Source organism: Labeo rohita, chromosome 18 (assembly GCF_022985175.1).
Source record: "Labeo rohita strain BAU-BD-2019 chromosome 18, IGBB_LRoh.1.0, whole genome shotgun sequence".
NCBI lineage: Eukaryota > Metazoa > Chordata > Actinopteri > Cypriniformes > Cyprinidae > Labeo > Labeo rohita.
The window spans coordinates 6299692-6319191 of NC_066886.1; the positions used below are offsets into that span (position 1 = coordinate 6299692).

The 19500-nt window shown below is 32.7% G+C and overlaps 1 protein-coding gene across 1 annotated transcript in view; it reads left to right on the forward strand.

Moving 5' to 3' along the window:
* Positions 1–18390, forward strand: part of pclob (piccolo presynaptic cytomatrix protein b) — a 75511-nt gene extending 57121 nt beyond the window's left edge. The window contains 12 exon segments of the mRNA XM_051135178.1: positions 404–454; positions 2114–2244; positions 3731–3757; positions 4302–4395; positions 6124–6195; positions 6453–6732; positions 9558–9752; positions 11404–11509; positions 13669–13736; positions 14525–14653; positions 14791–14936; positions 16135–18390. Of these exon segments, the coding sequence (XP_050991135.1) occupies positions 404–454; positions 2114–2244; positions 3731–3757; positions 4302–4395; positions 6124–6195; positions 6453–6732; positions 9558–9752; positions 11404–11509; positions 13669–13736; positions 14525–14653; positions 14791–14936; positions 16135–16278 (1443 nt within the window). The 3' untranslated portion in view covers positions 16279–18390.
* The last annotated feature ends 1110 nt before the right edge of the window (positions 18391–19500 follow it).

Sequence of the window (19500 nt, forward strand, 5' to 3'; positions counted from 1 at the left end):
TATTTGTAAGTTTACTATAAAATAATTGTATTTTTATTTAATACTCCCTTTTTATTTTAAAATCTAACAGTATAATCGCACTTTATTATTTTGTTTATAATTTTATTTTTTAAACAAAGTGCAACAATATTATCACTATATTATCACTTATTAGTGATAAAAAGTGATAATATTATCACTTAATAATTCATTTTTTATAGTTATATTTCATTGGTCACTATATGCGGTGTAAGAAACAAACCAAATCTCCAGGTGCTCTTATGAGAATCAGGCTGGAAATTTTTTTGTGCACCCCTGCACATAATGCATATAGAGCATATATCAAATGTTGTGTCTAAATTTTGGAAGTGCAAATTAGATTTGAAAGAGACAGGGATTTATTTTCCATTACTTTGTTTTTCAGTCAGCAGAGGTTCTGAAGCCACAACCGCATCCAATCACTGGTGAAATACAAGTGAGTCTGTGCACCAATTTCACAGTGAACAATTTTATATATACCGTATAAGTATATTCTAAACATCATTTGAATTATATGATTGTGTTGATTATTAAATTAGATTGACATAATCAGATTAAGTGATTATTCCCATTTCTGAATATAGCAGCTAACCATATTAATCACAATTGTGTAAACACAATGTAAACTGACATCTCTGTAATGACATTTCTTTATATTTTATTTATTAATTTCTTTTATTATTTATTTTTTAATGTGCAGGATGAAAACCTGCAGAAGTGTGAAGTTAAAGAAAAATCTGGTTTTTGATATTTGGATATTTGGCTGTTCTTTTGCTTGTTACTGTTAATGAATAAGAATTGATTTACATGAATGAAAAATGCACTATTTTTTTTTTTTTTGCTTTGAAACATGATATTGATAGGGATGTAATGATATTGTCAATATCGTGATATCGCGATAGCAAAACTGTCTCGATATTATCGTGGTCACGTGACGATATAAAACGATATAAATTTCTTATTCTAACATAAAAGGTCTTTAAAGTTGCGTTTTGGACCATTATGCTTTGACACAGTATCTGTTAAATAAACTAAAACCGAAAGTGCAATATGGCTTAATCCCTTCATCAAGTCTGTTTTCACTGTTCATTTCAAAGCAAAGTGCACACATTGTTAATGCGATCATTTTGTCATCCGTTGTTTTCCACGCCTCAGAATGGCTCAGTTCACAGTGAATGAATGCAGTGAACTCATTTGCTATATGTACTGTGAGTTTAGCGCTCGTTTGGGAATGCAACGGTCACCAGTTATGCTTTATTTTCGTGGCAGATGATTAGAGCATTTCACTAGATTTGTAGAGAGATGCATTTTTGTAAGCTGTTTTCACTAAAGCTGGAGTTTTCTGTCAAAATAAAAGCTCTACTGCCATTTAAATGGATAATGTTACTGCAGTCCATGTTCATATTCATATTCATTCAATATCTCTTTCAGGTGTAGAAATTAGGAAAGAAGCATTGTAATTTCCCTACTGTAGTGTAAAGCAAAAATACCTATGAAATATTCATTTTCATTTATTTTGCAGTGCAATTGTTTTGCAATATATGGCTATTACTGTCATTGTTGTTATCATTGCTATTATATTCTAATTAGTGTGGCTTCCTAAAACACCAGTGTGAATGTATTTTAGACTGAGACAGTATATCACAAATAAAAAGAGGGTTGGGTCCCCTTTAAAGTTCAGGTACAAGTCAATTCACTGACTTTTTTTAAGTTAAGAACATGGGTTGGAGCTCTCAAAATGCATCAGATAGAAGAATTTAACTTAAAAATGTACAAAATTCTAAATTTTTTCCAATTCTTCATTTGTCTTTTTTCTTAAATATCACAGTAAATATCGTACTGTGGCCTTCATATTGCAATATTATTCGTATTCAGAGATTTTAATATCGCTACATCGCTACATCCCTGGATATTGAAGATGCATTTCATGTAGAAAAAGTAGAAAATTATGATCTATCAGCCTTACTGACTGACTCCAGTATTGACTGCTTTATTAAATTTAAATCGCAGCTTTCCAGTGCTTATTTTAGAGTGAAATTCAATTTAAATAGACTGCCTATAGTATTATGTATCTCATAATTTATTTTCCCCTCAGCTTCAAATCAACTATGACAGGAATATGGGCAATCTGATTGTTCACGTGCTACAAGCAAGAAACCTCGCTCCTAGAGAAAACAACGGATACACAGACCCCTTCGTTAAGGTCTATCTCTTGCCAGGAAGAGGGTGAGTATCCTTGTGTACAAGGCTGTGTTTGTGTGTGTGAGTGTGTTAAAGTGATAGTAAGAGTGAAGAATGAAAGATTTAGACTCTACAATATGTATATTCCTTTTATGTTTGTCCTTGTCTGCATATATAAATGTTGTAATTGTGGTTAATTTAATGTCTGATTTATTTCTTTTTAAGTCACTTGAATTGTGAGTGATTTAATTTAAATCCTTTACCCCCTTTTTTTTTTGGAAGAGCTCCTGTGGTTGTTTTTCTCCTATGGTAGGTCTTCCAAAAATCACTATAAAGTAATATCAAGTGCGCCTTTAGCTCCATTTTACCCTCTACAAATTATTCCATTATAATTACAATGGAATTAAAGTGTAATAATGTTTGGGTTACTCCACCCCAAAATGAAAAAATTTGTCATTATTCACTTACCCCCCCATGTCGTTCCAAACCCGTAAAAGCTTCTTCGGAACACAATTTAAGATATTTTGGACGAAAACCGGGAAGCTTGTAACTGTCCCATTGACTGCCAAATAAATAACACTGTCAATGCCCAGAAAAGCATGAAAGACATCGTCAAAATAGTCCATCTGCCATCGGTGGTTCAATCTGAATTTTATGAAGCAAAGAGAATACATTTTGTACGCAAAAAAAAAAAAAACAACAATTTTCCTCAACAACTCGTCTCCTCTACGTCAGCACAGCGCCATTTTGGAGAGTATCAAAGAGACGCAAACTGCGTATGCCATTCTGTCAGTCGCACCACGCGGATACTTTTTCTACAGATATTTACGCTTTTATTTGAACGTAAACAGCGTATCCGTGTGGGGTAGCTGACACAGAACTGCGTACGCAGCTTGCGCCCAACGGATATTTCCAATGCGAATACGCTGACAAATTGACAAATTGTTGAATAAAATCTTTGTTTTTTTTCAATAAACTGTGTTCCGAAGACGAACGAAGCTCTTACGGGTTTGGAACGAAAGGAATAAGTGATTAATGACAAAATGTTCATTTTGTGGTGGAGTGACTCTTTAATAATAAACTAAATCGCTGTATGGCGATTAAAAATTAAAAATGTTACTTGAATATCCAGTGGGCTAAAAGGTATCCCGTCCTGGGCAGAAGTCCCTCACCTCTTTAGTACATTTTTATTAGCTTAGCCTTCCTCTCTTAACATGCAACCTAGTAATCAAGCTCAGTGTCTCGGACTGCGGAGACAGGACAATCGATACGGCTTCCACCAGTTTGGGGTGTGTAATGCTATATCTGCCATCTCCTAATGGCCATATCTGCAGTGTTTATGAGATTAGTCCCTATTACCTGTCCAAACGATCCTTCGTCTGGCGCTAAAAGCCCGACGGCAGCGACTCCACCCAAGCCTCAACTTTTTTGAGGGGTTTCTGTCTACCCTTTCCTTGGGATTCTCTGACTGTTGTCTGTTTGTCTGTCTACTTTTACTTTGCATTCCATACAAATCTCCGGATTGGTTCAGCCAAGTCATGGTTGTCCAGAACGCAAGGTAGCGTGGCGTTTCTTTTTCTGTTCATTTTGCTTTTTCATTGGTGCGTGCGTGCGTGTGCGTGTTTGGATTTCCTTTCTTTCATTATCTAGCTGTCATTCATGTGGTGAAGCCTCCTGCGCCATCTGTGATCTACCTCAAAGCAACCTCTACCTCTGAAGTTTTTGATGTCAAGTCAATAAATTCTTGAAACGATTCCCTCAGTGCCAGTAAATATTAAGTACAGCTGTGCAGCTCTACCATCGCGCAAATTCACGCCAGCTCATTGTAACAGTCTAGTGCTACTGTATGCTTGCTTAGATCGCCCATGCACTCATGTAGAAGTTGGATTTTTTCCACATTTACTGTAGTCTGTGATCTGATAATGTCATTATCATCATTGGTGGCATGGACCATAGATGCATCGGTGTTGCCTCTATTGAGGTCATCTCTTTATGAAACTCCACCAGCGTCAAGTAGCTAAAAATATGCTGCGTAAACATTTGAAATGCATCATCTAAGTTTATTGCTCCTTGTATCCTGTCTCAACATGATAACCACGCAGTGCTGAGAACAAGAGAAGGATTAAATATGTCCAGAAGACGCAAAACCCGGAGTGGAACCAGACCGTCATTTATAAAAACATCCATTTGGAGCAGGTAAGTACAACATAAATTATTATACATGTATTTTTTATTATTAGATATATTTTTTTATTTTATATTTTTGTTATATAATTGTAATATGCATTTTCATTTATTTATATATATATAATTATTTGAAAAAATATAAAAAGTTTTTGAACTGTAAGATTTTTAATGTTTTTTTAAGAAACAATAAAACAGTTATTTTAAACTGTAATAATATTTCACAATATTACAATTTGTACCATATTTTGGATTAAATAAATGCAGCCTTGGTGAGCAAAAGAGAGTGCTTTCACAAGCATTAACATTAACAATACTGACCTCAAACTAGTGTGTTATTTAATTCAATATACATAAGAACATAATTTTAAAGAAAATATACACACCAGTCAAATGTTTTTGAACAGTAAGATTTTTAATGTTTTTTAAGAAGTGTCTTCTGCTCACCAAGCCTGCAATTATTTGATCCAAATTATAGCAAAAAAAGTATTATTTAAAATATATTTAATTTTTTACTATTTAAAATAACTGTTTTCTATTTGAATATATTTTAAAATGCAATTTATTCCTGTGATTTCATAGCTGAATTTTTAGCATCATTACTGCAGTCACATGATCCTTCAGAAATCATTTTAATATTCTGATTTTCTCCACAAAAAAACATTTATAATTATTATAATTATGTTGAAAAGAGCTGAGTAGATTTTTCAGGTTTCTTTGATCAATGGAAAATTTAAAATAACTGCATTTATCTGAAATATTTTGCAACATTATAAATGTCTTTATCATAACTTTTGATCAATTTAAATTGAATTGAATTGCAAATTAAATTGCTAATTAAAAGTTTAATTTCTATATTAATCCTGAAAAATTAATCATGATATAAATCTACTCAACTTTTTAAAATATTGATAATAATAATGATAATAATAAATTGTGTGACACTGAAGCCTGGAGTAATGATGCTGAAAATTTAGCTTTGATCACAGGAATAAATAACATTTTAAAATATATTCAAATAGAAAGCAATTATTTTAAATAGTAAAAATATTTTAATATTTTATTGTTTTTTTGCTTTGGATCAAATAAATGCAGTCTTAGTGAGCAGAAGAGAATCTTAGTGTTCAAAAACTTTTGACTGGTTGTATAGTTTTAGTTATCACCTAATTGGAGAACATACATTTAATTTCAGTCACATTGTTTCAAAATATTACTCACTTCTGTTTATCTTTTCTAAAAGATAATATTTATACATTCACATTATAAATATAGTTATTTCCTATTGGGAGACCATAAATTGAGTTCAAACAAATAGTTTCAAAACATTAGCCAGTTCTGCTTATCTCTTCTAAAAGATCATATCTATATGAAAAATTACACTCTCCCTGTGTGCTTTTCTCTTTATTAGAATTCATCTTTCATCCTTCTCTAGCTATATATACAAGATTGTAGCCTATATGGTCCAAGGAATATGCACAGCTCTTTTAACATGTAATTAAAGTAGTTATAAACACAAGGGAAGTTACATCACAGTCACATCCCCCATGTGTCCCATTTTTTCAATCCAAACTTGGCATTCCATGCTTGAAAACTCTAAAAGTTGACCCAGTTTTGCAGTCATTGCTATGCTGTTTACTAAGTCACAGATTTCCTGTTAAAAGATGTTTATGCCTTGATGAATTATGTCTTTTTCCTGCATCTGACTGAAAATGTTTGTGTGTATATGTGTGTTTGGCTCAGCTGAAGAAGAAAACTCTGGAGGTTACTGTGTGGGATTATGACAGATATTCCTCAAATGATTTCCTTGGAGAAGTGAGTGTTACAAGATGAAAGTGTTATTCCGTGCACAAAAAAAAAAAGGAAAATACAAACATAATTTGCATAATTCCTTGGATGTGATTTAATGGATGCTAGCATTTTGTCTTCTCTTCAAGGGTTTACTGTTATGAAATTTGTTATTTTTGTTTCTTACAGTGTCTGTTTACATTATTATCTACCAAACAACAGTTTATAGAAAACAGGAGTAAATTTAAATCAAACATATTATTAATACTTCTCTGTTTTTGTAGGTGCTCATTGATCTCTCAAACACGGCTCAGCTTGATAACACGCCTCGCTGGCACCCTCTAAAGGAACAAAGTGAGAGTATTCACCATGGAAGAACCCACCCTCCGCAGGGGCCCGGCGGCTCTGGGGGACTCGGAGGTCAGGGCGGCCCTGGCAGTCAGGGAGGCCCTGGAGGACCGGGAGGTTCTTTAGGTCAAGGAGGGCAACCGGGGAACCAGCAGTCCCCTAAAACGTCTGTCATCAAGAGCCGAAGTCACGGCATTTTCCCTGACCCTGCTAAAGGTAGGTCATGCATACTAAGCAAAAACACACACAGGTGGTAACTTGTGCAACTTGTTTCAGAATAACATTGAAAAAAAGAAGTCTCTTACAGTCACCAAAACTACATTCATTTAATCAAAATGCAGTAAATTGTAAAATATTATTGCAATTTAAAATAACTGTTTTCTATTTTAATAGAATGTAAAATCTAATTTATTCCTGTTATGCCAAAGCAGAATTTTCAGCATCATTACTCCAGTCTTCAGTGTCACATGATAGTTCAGAAATCATTTTAATATGCTGATTTTCTGCTTAAGAAACTTTTTTTACTTTATCAGTGTTGAATACAGTTGTACTGCTTAAAGGGATAGTTCACCCAAAAATGAAAATTCTGTCATTAATTACTCGTTCCAAACCTGTAAGACAGTTGTTCATCTTCAGAACTCAAATTAAGTTATTTTTGATGAAATCCGAGAGCTTTCTGCATAGACAGCAAGGCAACTGACACATTCAAGGCCCAGAAAGGTAGTAAGGACACAGTTAAAATAGTCCACGTGACATCAGTGGTTCAACCGTAATGTTATGAAGCTACGGGAATACTTTTTGTAGGAAAACAAAAGAAAGAAACCAAAAATAACAACTTTATGCAACTATTTCTCATGTCAGTTGCTTTGCTGTCTATGCAGGGTCAGAAAGCTCTTGGATTTCATCAGAAATATCTTAATTTGTGTTTTGAAGATGAACAAAGGTATGGGTTTGAAACGGGTCACTTTTGATCAATTTAATGCATCCTTACTTTATAAAAATATTAATTTCTTTCAAAAACAAAAAACATCTTACTGACAACCTTTGAACAGTAGTGTAGAATTAACAGGATATGGAAGGTTTGCTGGATTAATGGAGGGCATGTACTTCAGTGTTAATTTTGATAGCAAATTTTGATTAAGGACTAAAATTGCATTTATTTTTAGTAATATTTTAGTCATCTGAATTGTTTTAGTTTTACTCGACTAAATATCATACGATTTTAGTCGACTAAGTCTGCAGTAGATTTAGTCAGCTACATTCTAATGGGTTTAGTTGCAGTGTAATGCATTTATTACGCATTTCTCTAAAATGACCAAACTCATTGTTTAGGTTTGATACTAAGGTTTTATCATGATATACACAGATTTAACTGCTGTGACATGCAATGTGTCTTTATATTAAAATTAAATGAAACCACTTCTTGTAAAGAAACAAGAACATGGTCTTCTTTTCAATGAAATACCATTGGTTATATACTGTAGACTAATTCATTCTTTATAACAACTTGCTTACCACATTCTTCATTCTTTCAAGCAGACGTATTTATTTGTATACATTAATTTAGATTAATCTTTATGAAAGGAGAAGTCCACTTCCAGAACAAAAATTTACAGATAATGTACTCACCCCCTTGTCATCCAAGATTTTTTGAGAAAAACATTTCAGGATTTTTCTCCATATAATGGACTGATATGGTGCACCGAGTTTAAACTTCCAAAATGCAGCTTAAATGCTGCTTCAAACGATTCCAAATGTGGTTGTAAACGATCCCAGCCGAGAAGGGTCTTATCTAGCAAAAAGATTGTTTATTTTCATAAAAAAAAATACAATTTAAATACTTTTTAATCTCAAATGCTCGTCTTGTCTTTCTCTGCCTGGCTCAAGACAGGTATGTCGAAAAACTCCAAATGTATTTTCTTCAAAAATCATTTCAAAATCATCCTACATCGCTGCAGAAGTACCGACCCAGTCTTTGCAAAGTGAACATGCAAAGAAGATCAAACACCCTTAACAAAAAAGGTAAAACACTGATGTAGGACGATTTTGAAGTTGAGGGAGAACATGAGATGGGAGTTTTTCTAACTGTCATGAACCGGAGCAAAAACAGAGTTCAGGCAGAGGAAGACAAGATGAGCGTTTGGCATTAAAAAGTTTCGCTTGATAAGACCCTTCTTTCTTGACTGGGATCGTTTACAACCCCATTTGTGATCGTTTGAAGCTGCAATTAAACTACATTTTGGAAATTCAAACTTTGGGCACCATTGAAGTCAACTACATGGAAAAAAACCTTAAAATGTTTTCCTCAAAAAACATAATTTCTTTACGACTGAAGAAAGTAAGACATGAACATCTTGGATGACAAAGGGGTGAGTACATTATCTGTACATTTTTGTTCTGGAAGTGGACTTCTCGTTTAAGGCTAATAAGTGACTCAGTCAAGAGCAGTGTGTGATTTTCTGTCTTTATTTTGTTGCTTGATTAACATCAATGCCACAGACAATAGCGACTAAATTAAGCTGCTGTCCCTTTAAAACTGAATGCATGGATGCAATGTATGTCCGATATACTCCCAACTGTTTACGTTCACCTAAGATTTAACTGAGTGTGTTTACATAAATACTCATCAAAATGGTCAATTCGACATTAATTTGTGTGTATTTCTCCATTCATGCGACGCAAAAGAGTACTGCTTTGTTGTGTGTGCTCAGAAAACCGGACTGAATTGAGTTCTCCTTTGCGTTGTCAAATGTTTCCATATGTCTGCTCTGCTCTTACTCCCAGATATTGACATTTTTAACGTTTTATGAGACGTTTATGTCCTGCTGGATGGATTCGTTCTGAATGAATCTCTTCACAAATCATCCCTCCCTAACATTATTGTCTCATCATATTGTATTCATCGATGAAAAGGTCAATAGATTTCCGTCATAGTTTTTGTCATTTAAAATGAGTTTTTGTTTCATTATGGTCTTGTTTTTATGTTGTTGACGGAAATTATTCATCAACGAAATTGACACTGATGCACTGTATGTTCACAGACACACAGGTCCCCACAATAGAAAAGTCCCACAGTAGTCCCGGCAGCTCCAAATCTTCCTCTGAGGGTCACTTGCGCTCCCACGGCCCCTCACGCAGCCAGAGCAAAGGCAGCGTCACCCAAGCCCACCTGGAAGAAGCCGGGAACGCCATCGCTGCAGCTGAGGCTGCGGTGCAACAGTCCAGACTCCAGCCAAGTAACCCTTACTACTTCACATGAGCTCACAGCCTTATCTGTTCTCTGTCTTTCTTTCTTCCTTTCTGTCTGTCCTCTCGTTCTCGCACTCTATTTCTTTTCCATTCCCTCTCGTCCTCACCTTTCTTACACTTTTTTTTTCATTTAGTTTGCTTTTTGTTTTCATCATTTTACGTTGATAAATTAAAGCCTACACCTAAAATCACTAAATGAAAAAGAAAATATCTATTAAAGCAATAGTTCACCCAAAAATTAACATTTTGTTGAAAATGTACTCACCTCAGGCCATCCAAGATGTAGATCACATCACTTGCTCACCAATAGATCCTCAAAAATGAATGGGTGCCGTTAGAATGAGCGTTTAAATATGCAGCTTTTGCTTTACAAGACTCAAATTAATACAGTTGTGTGGATTATTGTGATGTTTTAATCAGCTGTTTGAACTCTTATTCTGACGGCACCCATTCACTGCAGAGGATCCATTTGTGAGCAGGTGATACAATGCAAAATAGATCTAAATCTGCATCTTGGATGCCTTGAGGGTTAATTTTTTAAATATAAATTCTTGGGTGAACTATTTCCTTACAAAAAGTGAGAAATTAGATCCTAAAGCGCTTTTTAAACCTCCCCGCATTTAAATTGATATTTGCATACTGAGTGGCACAATACAAATGATCTCATTAGTTTTTAATAAAGCCTATAAACCCTAAATAATTTAAACAACCAATGTCTGTTAAACTCCCATCCATAAATCGAATATCACAAACCTGCCTGCAGCTGTAGTAAAACTTGGGTCAGCAATTAAAGATTTTATTTCCCAGATAAAAAATCATGCCAGACCTTCAGGCACAGTGTTTCTTTGTAATACAGCCATTTTTTGTACTAGCAGAGGAGGCATTTGTTGCATTTTTTTTAAAAAAAAATCCCTCAAAGTACAGCACAAAGTTTTCCTGCCGTCATAGAGATGCTAAATTTGGAAAACACTTCACACTGACATCCAGAGCATGATGAATCCCTCTGTTACCTCATTCCCTCTTGCAAGTAAAATCCCAGGCCCTTACCCTCAAATCAAACCCATATCTATGTCCGCATGACTGTGGTGTGTAAAAATCATGAGCTGGTTTCATGTGAGGGCGACCATGCAATCTCTGGATGAGTCCGTGTAGAGACAGCCCCATCTAAAGGCAGAACTGGCCCCATACTGATCACACAACATCTTCCAGCCAATGAGAGCAAAGTATCGAGTCAGATGACCAGCATGGAGGGATCTCTGCTAGAGGAGGTGAGAGACACGTGACTCCTCCCTCTCTCTAAATATACGAATAAAATCACACCTCCATTATAGAAGCAAAACACGAACATGTTTAAATCTAAAATCAAGGCAGCCGTTACATTTGCATAAAAGTCTATTCTGTTTTTAAACCGATGTTTAACGTTATTTTAAAAAGAGTGCATTTCCTTTCATTTCACTGTGGTCTCTTTTTTTAGTTCTTCTCTTATCTTTTTTGTCCATATGTAACTTTGTGTGCAAAGTGCATATTCATTCTTTTTGCATAAATTGTGTAAAAGTTAGAGTTAGCTAAAAAATAATGAGTCCCTTGCTTCATATGGCTCATGTATAATTCTGTTTGTGTATGTGTGTATTTCTGCAGATAAAACAAACCACCGAATGATCGATGGGGATGCATACACTCTGGACAGTGAAGATAACTTGGGTACTAACGCTGTGGACAGTGCCATATTTCAGGTCCCTCAGTTGTAAGTATGCCTGTTCCCTTCTGTATCAGATGGATTTCAGTGTATCCGGTGGACTGATACCTTGATATTTTGGCTGTTTTGAGATTGTCTGCATTGGCTAATAACCATGCTATTTAATATTAGATTATTAGAGTGCTAGTGCCTCCTTATGTCCGTTCTGAACTCAGTTTTGTTAATGTATAATGCACATTTTTTTTGTTTGTTTATTTGCGATCATCTTTCTGAGTAAACAAACATGTTTTGACACTGACACTAATTTTCAAAATTTTAATTATATTTCTTTTGCCTTTAATTATATTAAATCAATATTCAATATAAAAAAAGTATGTATATATATATATATATATATATATATACATATATATATATATAATTAAAAAAATAATAATAAATTCTATAATAAATTTTATACAAATAAATTACATACACTACCAGTCAAGTGGATGGAAGAAATTATAGAAATTAATACTTTTAATTAGCAAGGATGCTTTAAATTGATCAAAAGTGATGATAAAGACATTTATAATGTTACAAAATATTTCTGTTTCAGATAAACACTGTTCTTCTGAACTTTCTATTCATCAAAGAAAGCTGAAAAAAATCTACTCAGTTGTTTTCAACATAATAATAATGTTAAATGATAAATGTTTTTTGAGCTGCAAATCAGAATATTAGAATGATTTCTGAAGGATCATGTGACTGGAGTAATGATGTTAAAAATGCAGCTTTGAAATCACAGGAATAAATTACATTTTAAAATATATTCAAATAGAAAACAGTTATTTTAAATAGTAAAAATATTTCAAAGTTTTAATGTTTTTGCTGTACTTTGGATCAAATAAATGCAAGGCTTGGTGAGCAGAAGACATCTTAAAAAACATTTAAAATCTTACTGTTCAAAAACTTCTGACTGGTGTGTATATTTTCTTTAAAATTATGATTTTATTTATATTAAATTAAATAACGCACTACCATTCAAAAGTTTGGGGCCAGTATTGTTAATGTTAATGCTTGTGAAAGCAGCCTCTTTTGCTCACCAAGCCTGCATTTATTTAATCCAAAATATAGTAAAAATGTAATATTGTGAAATATTATTACAGTTTAAAATAACTGTTTTATTGTAATATATATATTTTAAAAAAATCAGAACTTATTCTAATATACTGATTTGTTACGTAAGAAATATTTCTTATTATTATCAGTTAAGTGTTGAAAGTTGTGTGCTTCCTTAATTCCTAGTTCCTCCTAATCCCCCCCAGAAGTATTTGAAGTATAAAATCGTTTGTAACAATATAATTGTCTTTACTGTCACTTGTGGTCAATGAAATACATCCTTACAAAATCTGAAAAATAAAATAAAATAAAATAAAATAAATCCCCTCCACCCAAACTTTTGAACGGCTGTGTGTTATCAACATAATTTACATCAAAATTTAAAAAAAAAAAAAAAAAAGTTATGAATTTCTTATTTGATTAGTCACCTGGAAATCTAAAATCTGGGAAATCTGATTATTTTCTTATGCATTTTTTCATGCAGTATTTACCTAAATACTTAAACTTTTCCAGGTATAAATAACAATTAACATTTTTTATTTGAAAATATTTAGACTGTACTATATATTTATATGTGACGCTGGACCACAAAACCAGACATAAGGGTAAACTGGGGAAACTGAGATTCCTATGAATAAATAAGCTTTCCACTGATGAATGGTTTGTTAGGATAGGACAATAATTGGCTGAGATATAACTATTTGAAATCTGGAATCTGAGGGTGCAAAAAAAATCAAAATATTGAAAAAATCACCATTAAAGTTGTCCAAATGAAGTTCTTAGCAATGCATACTACTAATCAAAAATATATATATTTTTATATTTACGGTAGGAAAATGTACAAAATATCTTCATAGAACATAATCTTTACTTAATATCCTAATGATTTTTAGCATAAAAGAAAAAATGATTATTTGACCCATACAATGTATTGCTTCACTATTGCTACAAATATACCCGTGCTACACAAGACTGGTTTTGTGGTCCAGGGTCACAAATGAGAATTATATCTGCATTAAGAAACCCAAATTGTTGTCATCTAATCACATATATCAAAATAATAAAATGTTGCAGTTTTCACACATTCCTATTTGATTTTCCAACAGGAAAAACATTCCGAACGGAACAGATAAAAGCAGAGGACTTGAATCTTTGAACCTGTCTGATTCAGAAGGTAACAATCTGTTTAATATTCCAGTTTCGTTTGAGTTTTCAGTTCACACGCAGTCTCGCTTTTAGTCATTTCCGTGCTCATAGCAGTGAGCCTCATAAGAACGAAATAAAATTGGCAAACGGTGAGTCATAATAGAGCTTTGAACCGTGTTTTACAGGTCAGGTTCACCCCTGAGGTTGAATTAGCACTTGTCTGAAAGCTGTTGAGGAGACTAAGAACCTGTTAGACAGAGGAAAACAGCAGTCATCCCCTTCTGTTCTGCTTTAGACGTGCTACTGTGTCACTGCCATACACTACTGAATAATTCATCACAGCAGAGGCTGTGTGTTTTTGTTGCTGACAGACGTCGGCACAACAAAACATGGACGCTAAGTGTGTCACGAGCATGGCAAAGTGTCAAAAGTGCATTACTGAACATTTTTGTTCATCATTGTACAGCATAATATACAATACACAAAACATTGTTTTGTATTTGGGTGCCGCTGATGTCTTGTTCTGTAATTTCAGTATACGGCTCCATGTTTTATATCATATTAATATATATTTTGTATTAACAGTTAGATCAAGATTTTGCATGCGTAGGTTTATAGCTTTTTCATTCAGCTCAGGGCAAATTTGTAATTCCACACCTGCCCACTAGAGGACGCCATCGCCACCACTTATATGACTTATATTGAACAAATAACACCATAAAGCAACATTCCAGCCATCCAACGAGAGAAAAATCATATATAGTCAACTATATATTTTATCTATCTATCTATCTATCTATCTATTTATGGCTGTAGGTAAGATGATGGGTGAGATCAAGGTTGCTCTGAAGAAGGAAATGAAGACTGAAGGAGAGCAGCTGGTTCTTGAAATCCTGCAGTGCAGAAACATCACCTACAAGTTCAAATCTCCAGACCACCTACCTGGTATTGAAACTTTCATTAAACACATCCTCAAAAATGATGCTAATATATGAATATTGCAGTCAAGATAAGTAAAATGTCTATTGAGAAAGACGTTGATAGAGTACTTGAAATCTGTAATATTTCAACTGTCATTTTAGACTTGTATGTAAAGCTTTATGTGGTGAATGTGGCAACTCAAAAGAGGATCATAAAGAAGAAGACCAGAGTGTGTCGCCACGACAGAGAGCCATCATTCAACGAGACGTTTCGCTTTAATCTGAATCCTGTTGGCCACTCTATTCAGGTGAGAAAAATTCTAAACTGTTTTTTTTTTAAGAATTCCTGTATGCTTAACAAGGTTGCATTTACCTGATCAGAAATACAGAAAAAAGTCATATATTGTGACATATTATTACAGTTTAAAATAATGGTTTTCTGATTTAAAATATAATTTTTCCTGTGATGCAAATCTGAATTTTTATCAGCCATTTCTCCAGTCTTCATGTCACATGATCCTTCAGATATCATTCTGATATGCTGATTTATTACTTTTTTTATCAATGTTGGAAACAGTTGTGCTGCTTTATTTTTAGAACCTGTGATTCTTCTTTCAGAATTATTTGATATATAAACAGTTAAAAAGAACAGCATTTTTTCAAAATAAAAACCTTTTCTAACAATAGAAGTCTTTGCTATCACTCTTTATCAATTTAATACACCCTTGGTGAATAAAAGTATTAATTTCTTTAAAAATAAAAAAGAAAGAATAAAAATGTACTGACTACAAACTTTTAAATGGTAGTTTATGTTGTTACAAAACATTTTTTTAAATAAATGCGGTTCTTTTTAACTTTTTATTTATTAAATAATCCTTAAAAAAGTACCACAGGTTCCAACAAAATATCAAGAAGCACAACTGTTTACAACATTGATAATAAATCACCATATTTGAATGATTATTGAAGGATCATGTGACAATGAAGACTGGACAAATGATGCTGAAAATTCAGCTTTGCATCACAGAAATAAATTACATTTTAAAATATATTTACATAGAAAACAGTTATTTTACACTGAAATATTATTTCACAAAATTACTTTTTTTTTCTGGATTTTTGATCAAATAAATGTAGCCTTGATGAGCTTAAGAAATGTCTCTTCTGCACAATGAGGCTGCATTTATTTGATCAAAAATAAAATGAATATTGTGAAATATTATTCCAATTTATAATAACTTTAACCTCTCTGAAAAGTGTAAATATTGGATATTTACATTTTCCAATTGCAATAATTTGCATCATTGTTTCTCAATGTGCAACTGTTCAAAAGTGTTCATAAGTCTCTTATGTTCACAAATTAATTTGATAAAAAAAACAGCAAAAAAAAAAAGTAATATTCTGAAAACTCAAAAAAAATTATACTCAAACTTTTAAATGGTAGTGTGTGTATTTTTTCCCTTTGTTTACCCTTTTTCCTGTCTTTTATTCCGTTCCTCTTCACAGCTGTTCCTGGTGTCAAATGGAGGGAAGTTCATGAAGAAGACCCTGATTGGCGAGGCTTACATCTGGCTGGACAAAGTGGACATGCGTAAGCGGGCGGTCAGCTGGCACAAGCTAGTAGCCACCACCAGTCAAACGCAGCCGTAATCACACCGTCTCATCATCTCTCATCGGTGCCCTCCAACAAAAGAGACCTAAAACAGGACAAGGTGGGTTAGTGGATCTGGAATGACTGATGGATCATGGAAAGAGAAAATCAAGGTTGAATTCATTGATACATTGAATTCATTGATTTCCACTCCCAGAGCGCTGCTGTCTATTTAAGGGAGTAATTTCTGCTACTACATTCTACATCTAAAATATCTTAGGCATGGGCCAGTTATTACAGTCATTTCCGCTATCATCATGTGTCCAAAATCATATATATTTCTTGCAAAAAACATTCATAAGGAGATAGACGTAGCATATAGTTGACACAATCATATGATATATAATGACCATATCAGACTATGTTATGCACTGTATGGAGGTTACACTGTAAAGAAGAAAGACAATCGTAAATATAAAGGATTCTCCTTATCGAATGCAACATCCGATCGCACACGGTTCAAGATTCCTCCGTTTATAATGTCTTGAGTGTCGTCTTTAATGTTTAGGGAATGTTGAAACTGACATCAGCTATTAGACATGGTTTTCAAACGAACCTCTTGATTATTTCAAAACGCTAAATGAGGGTGTACTTCGTTTTTGAGGTTAAAGGGCATCTATTTTCCGTCCTGAAGTATGATTGTACGTGTCCACGATGTGTGTTTGTTTAATGAACAGCATCTTGAAGTAAATGTCATGTTAGTGGTCAGATGTTGTCATTAATAGTCTCTGTTTTGTGACCAAGTTGTATGTGGAATCCAAATATGCAATGACAAAAAAAATTAATAATAATAATGATAATAATTAACGTACATTCGAGTCCTCTTTATATAAGGGTTCTGGCTCAATTGGCTTGATTGAAATCCTAATGTTTGATGTTTATTTTAATGGTGCAAGGTGTGTGTCCCGCGTCACGTGTCACTGATGGTGCATTTTTAATATTGTTTTTCTGCTGTGAAGTTCATCTGTTCATGTTTTCATTACGATCACTGCCGCTTTAACCTGCACCATATCAGTGTGTAACTACACTATATGTGCCATTGATGGATAAAGGCACGTGTTTTTGTCTGTCTAGGATCAGCAGACAGAAGTTTTCTAACTCAACAGTCAGTGTTTCCATTATCAATATCAATGGACATATTTCACACATGGAAACCGATTGTTTTGTAACCTGGCTAATAAAATGTACACTAACGTTTCCATATGATTTAATCTGCATCTTGCACAGGTGGTGCACAGATGTACCTGAATATAAGGTTGCTGTCGTAGTGAGATGAACTATCGTGTGCCAACCTGATGTTTTAACCAAATCCACTGGTTCTGTTTGGGTAAATCTATGCAACATGGATTATGTTCTTTGAATGCATAAACCTTAACATGCGACATCAAACGAGTGTCTGAATATATGTATATCTGTTAAAGAAAAAAGATATTAATTATATGAATATTGTATAGTGTTTATTTTTATTTATGTATTTATTTTTTACTTCCTCTTTATGGCACAGTACATATTAATCATATGCACTTTATGTTGTTTTCATAGATTTCTAAATTTCATCGTAAGAAAATATACTGACTAGAAAAATTCGATTTTTTTTCGTGAAGAAAAAAAATCTGTGCATTATCATGATGGCCAATTAAAACCTATAACAAGTGTCATCAGTTTTATTTACAAAGTATGTTTTTTTTTCAGTTTTTCCCTTTAAACAAGCACATCCATTCATTTTACTACTAAACATCATCTTTTATTCTATTACCCCATTCCTTCTAAAATCATAATGCGTTTGATGAATTAATTTGCTGTCAACCGTGTGAATGTGATTTTGGTTATTTTTTGATTTTGTAAATATATAGGATATTTTCTACAAGAAGAGGTCTGAATATTTATTTGGTCTGACGTTGAGCATGTGATTGTGATCAAGGTCAAACTCTGTCTGTACATATTGTATTTGTCTAACTGTGTAAGAAAATACTATCTGGATCAGTTTAAAAATCATGTGTTCGATCAATCCATTCCAACCTGTTTGACAAAATCAACAACATCTCTCAGAATGAAAACAATGTGGTTTAAAAAAAAAAAAAAAGAAGAAAAAAAAGACAACGCAAAATTTCCTGTCAAATTGAATGGTTGTCAAAGAATTTCTATGTTTTTACATAGATGTTGCATGTTTTGTTAGATGTTTGTTGATATATTTTGCCTCCGGATTCAGTTTAAAAAGAGAGAAAAATTGAACACATCATCTGAAGTTGTATGCAGACTGTAAAAATGCTTGTAAAATGAGTCTTGTTTTTCACTTCGTGTAAAAAAAAAACGTAGAAAAAAATCTAATGTTATGGTTTTGTGGTTGTCCACAGGATGTCATGAAATTATGCAAATTGTGCAGTAGAGAAAAAATAATATATGAAAACTAAGAAATAAAACTTTCTCCCTGCGTCTAAATAATAAAGAATAGATTCTATTTCAAATGTGAAAATGCATTTTGTTTGTTTTGATTCTTTGATGTATGTATCTTGTCAACCGTTACGTGTGAAATGGTTAATTTTCTGTTCTTACTTTATTTTATTATTATTATTTTTTTAAAATTATTGATATAAATAACGTGGTCAATTTGGTCAAGGTGGATTTTTTTAATATATAATTTTAAATATATATATATATATATATATTAGGCAAGGCAAGGCAAGTTTATTTATATAGCACATTTCATACACAGAGGTAATTCAAAGTGCTTTACATAAAAGGAAGTAGAATAATCATAAAAACAATAATAAAAACAATAACCACAAAAAAGGAAGTAGAACAATCATAAAAACAATGATCACAACAATAAAACAAAAAATGTAAAATGTAAACACTTAATTTAATTTATTAAATATTTACAATATATACATATATATTTTTTTTTACATTTTTAAAATTTATTTAAATAATTTTAAATAGTTATATGTATATATATATATATATCTGAGAAATAAATTAGTTAAAAATAAATAAAATAAATAAGAAGAAAATAAATAAAGAAAAAATAACGACATAAATTATTTTAAATTATTTAAATTTATTTTAAAAAGGTTATATATATATATATATATATAATCTTTTAAAAATTAATTTAAATATTTTCTTTCTTTCTATTCATGAATGAATGAATGAATAAATAAATTAATATTTCTTGATCACCAAAAATTGGCATATTACAATGATTTCTGAAGGATCATGTG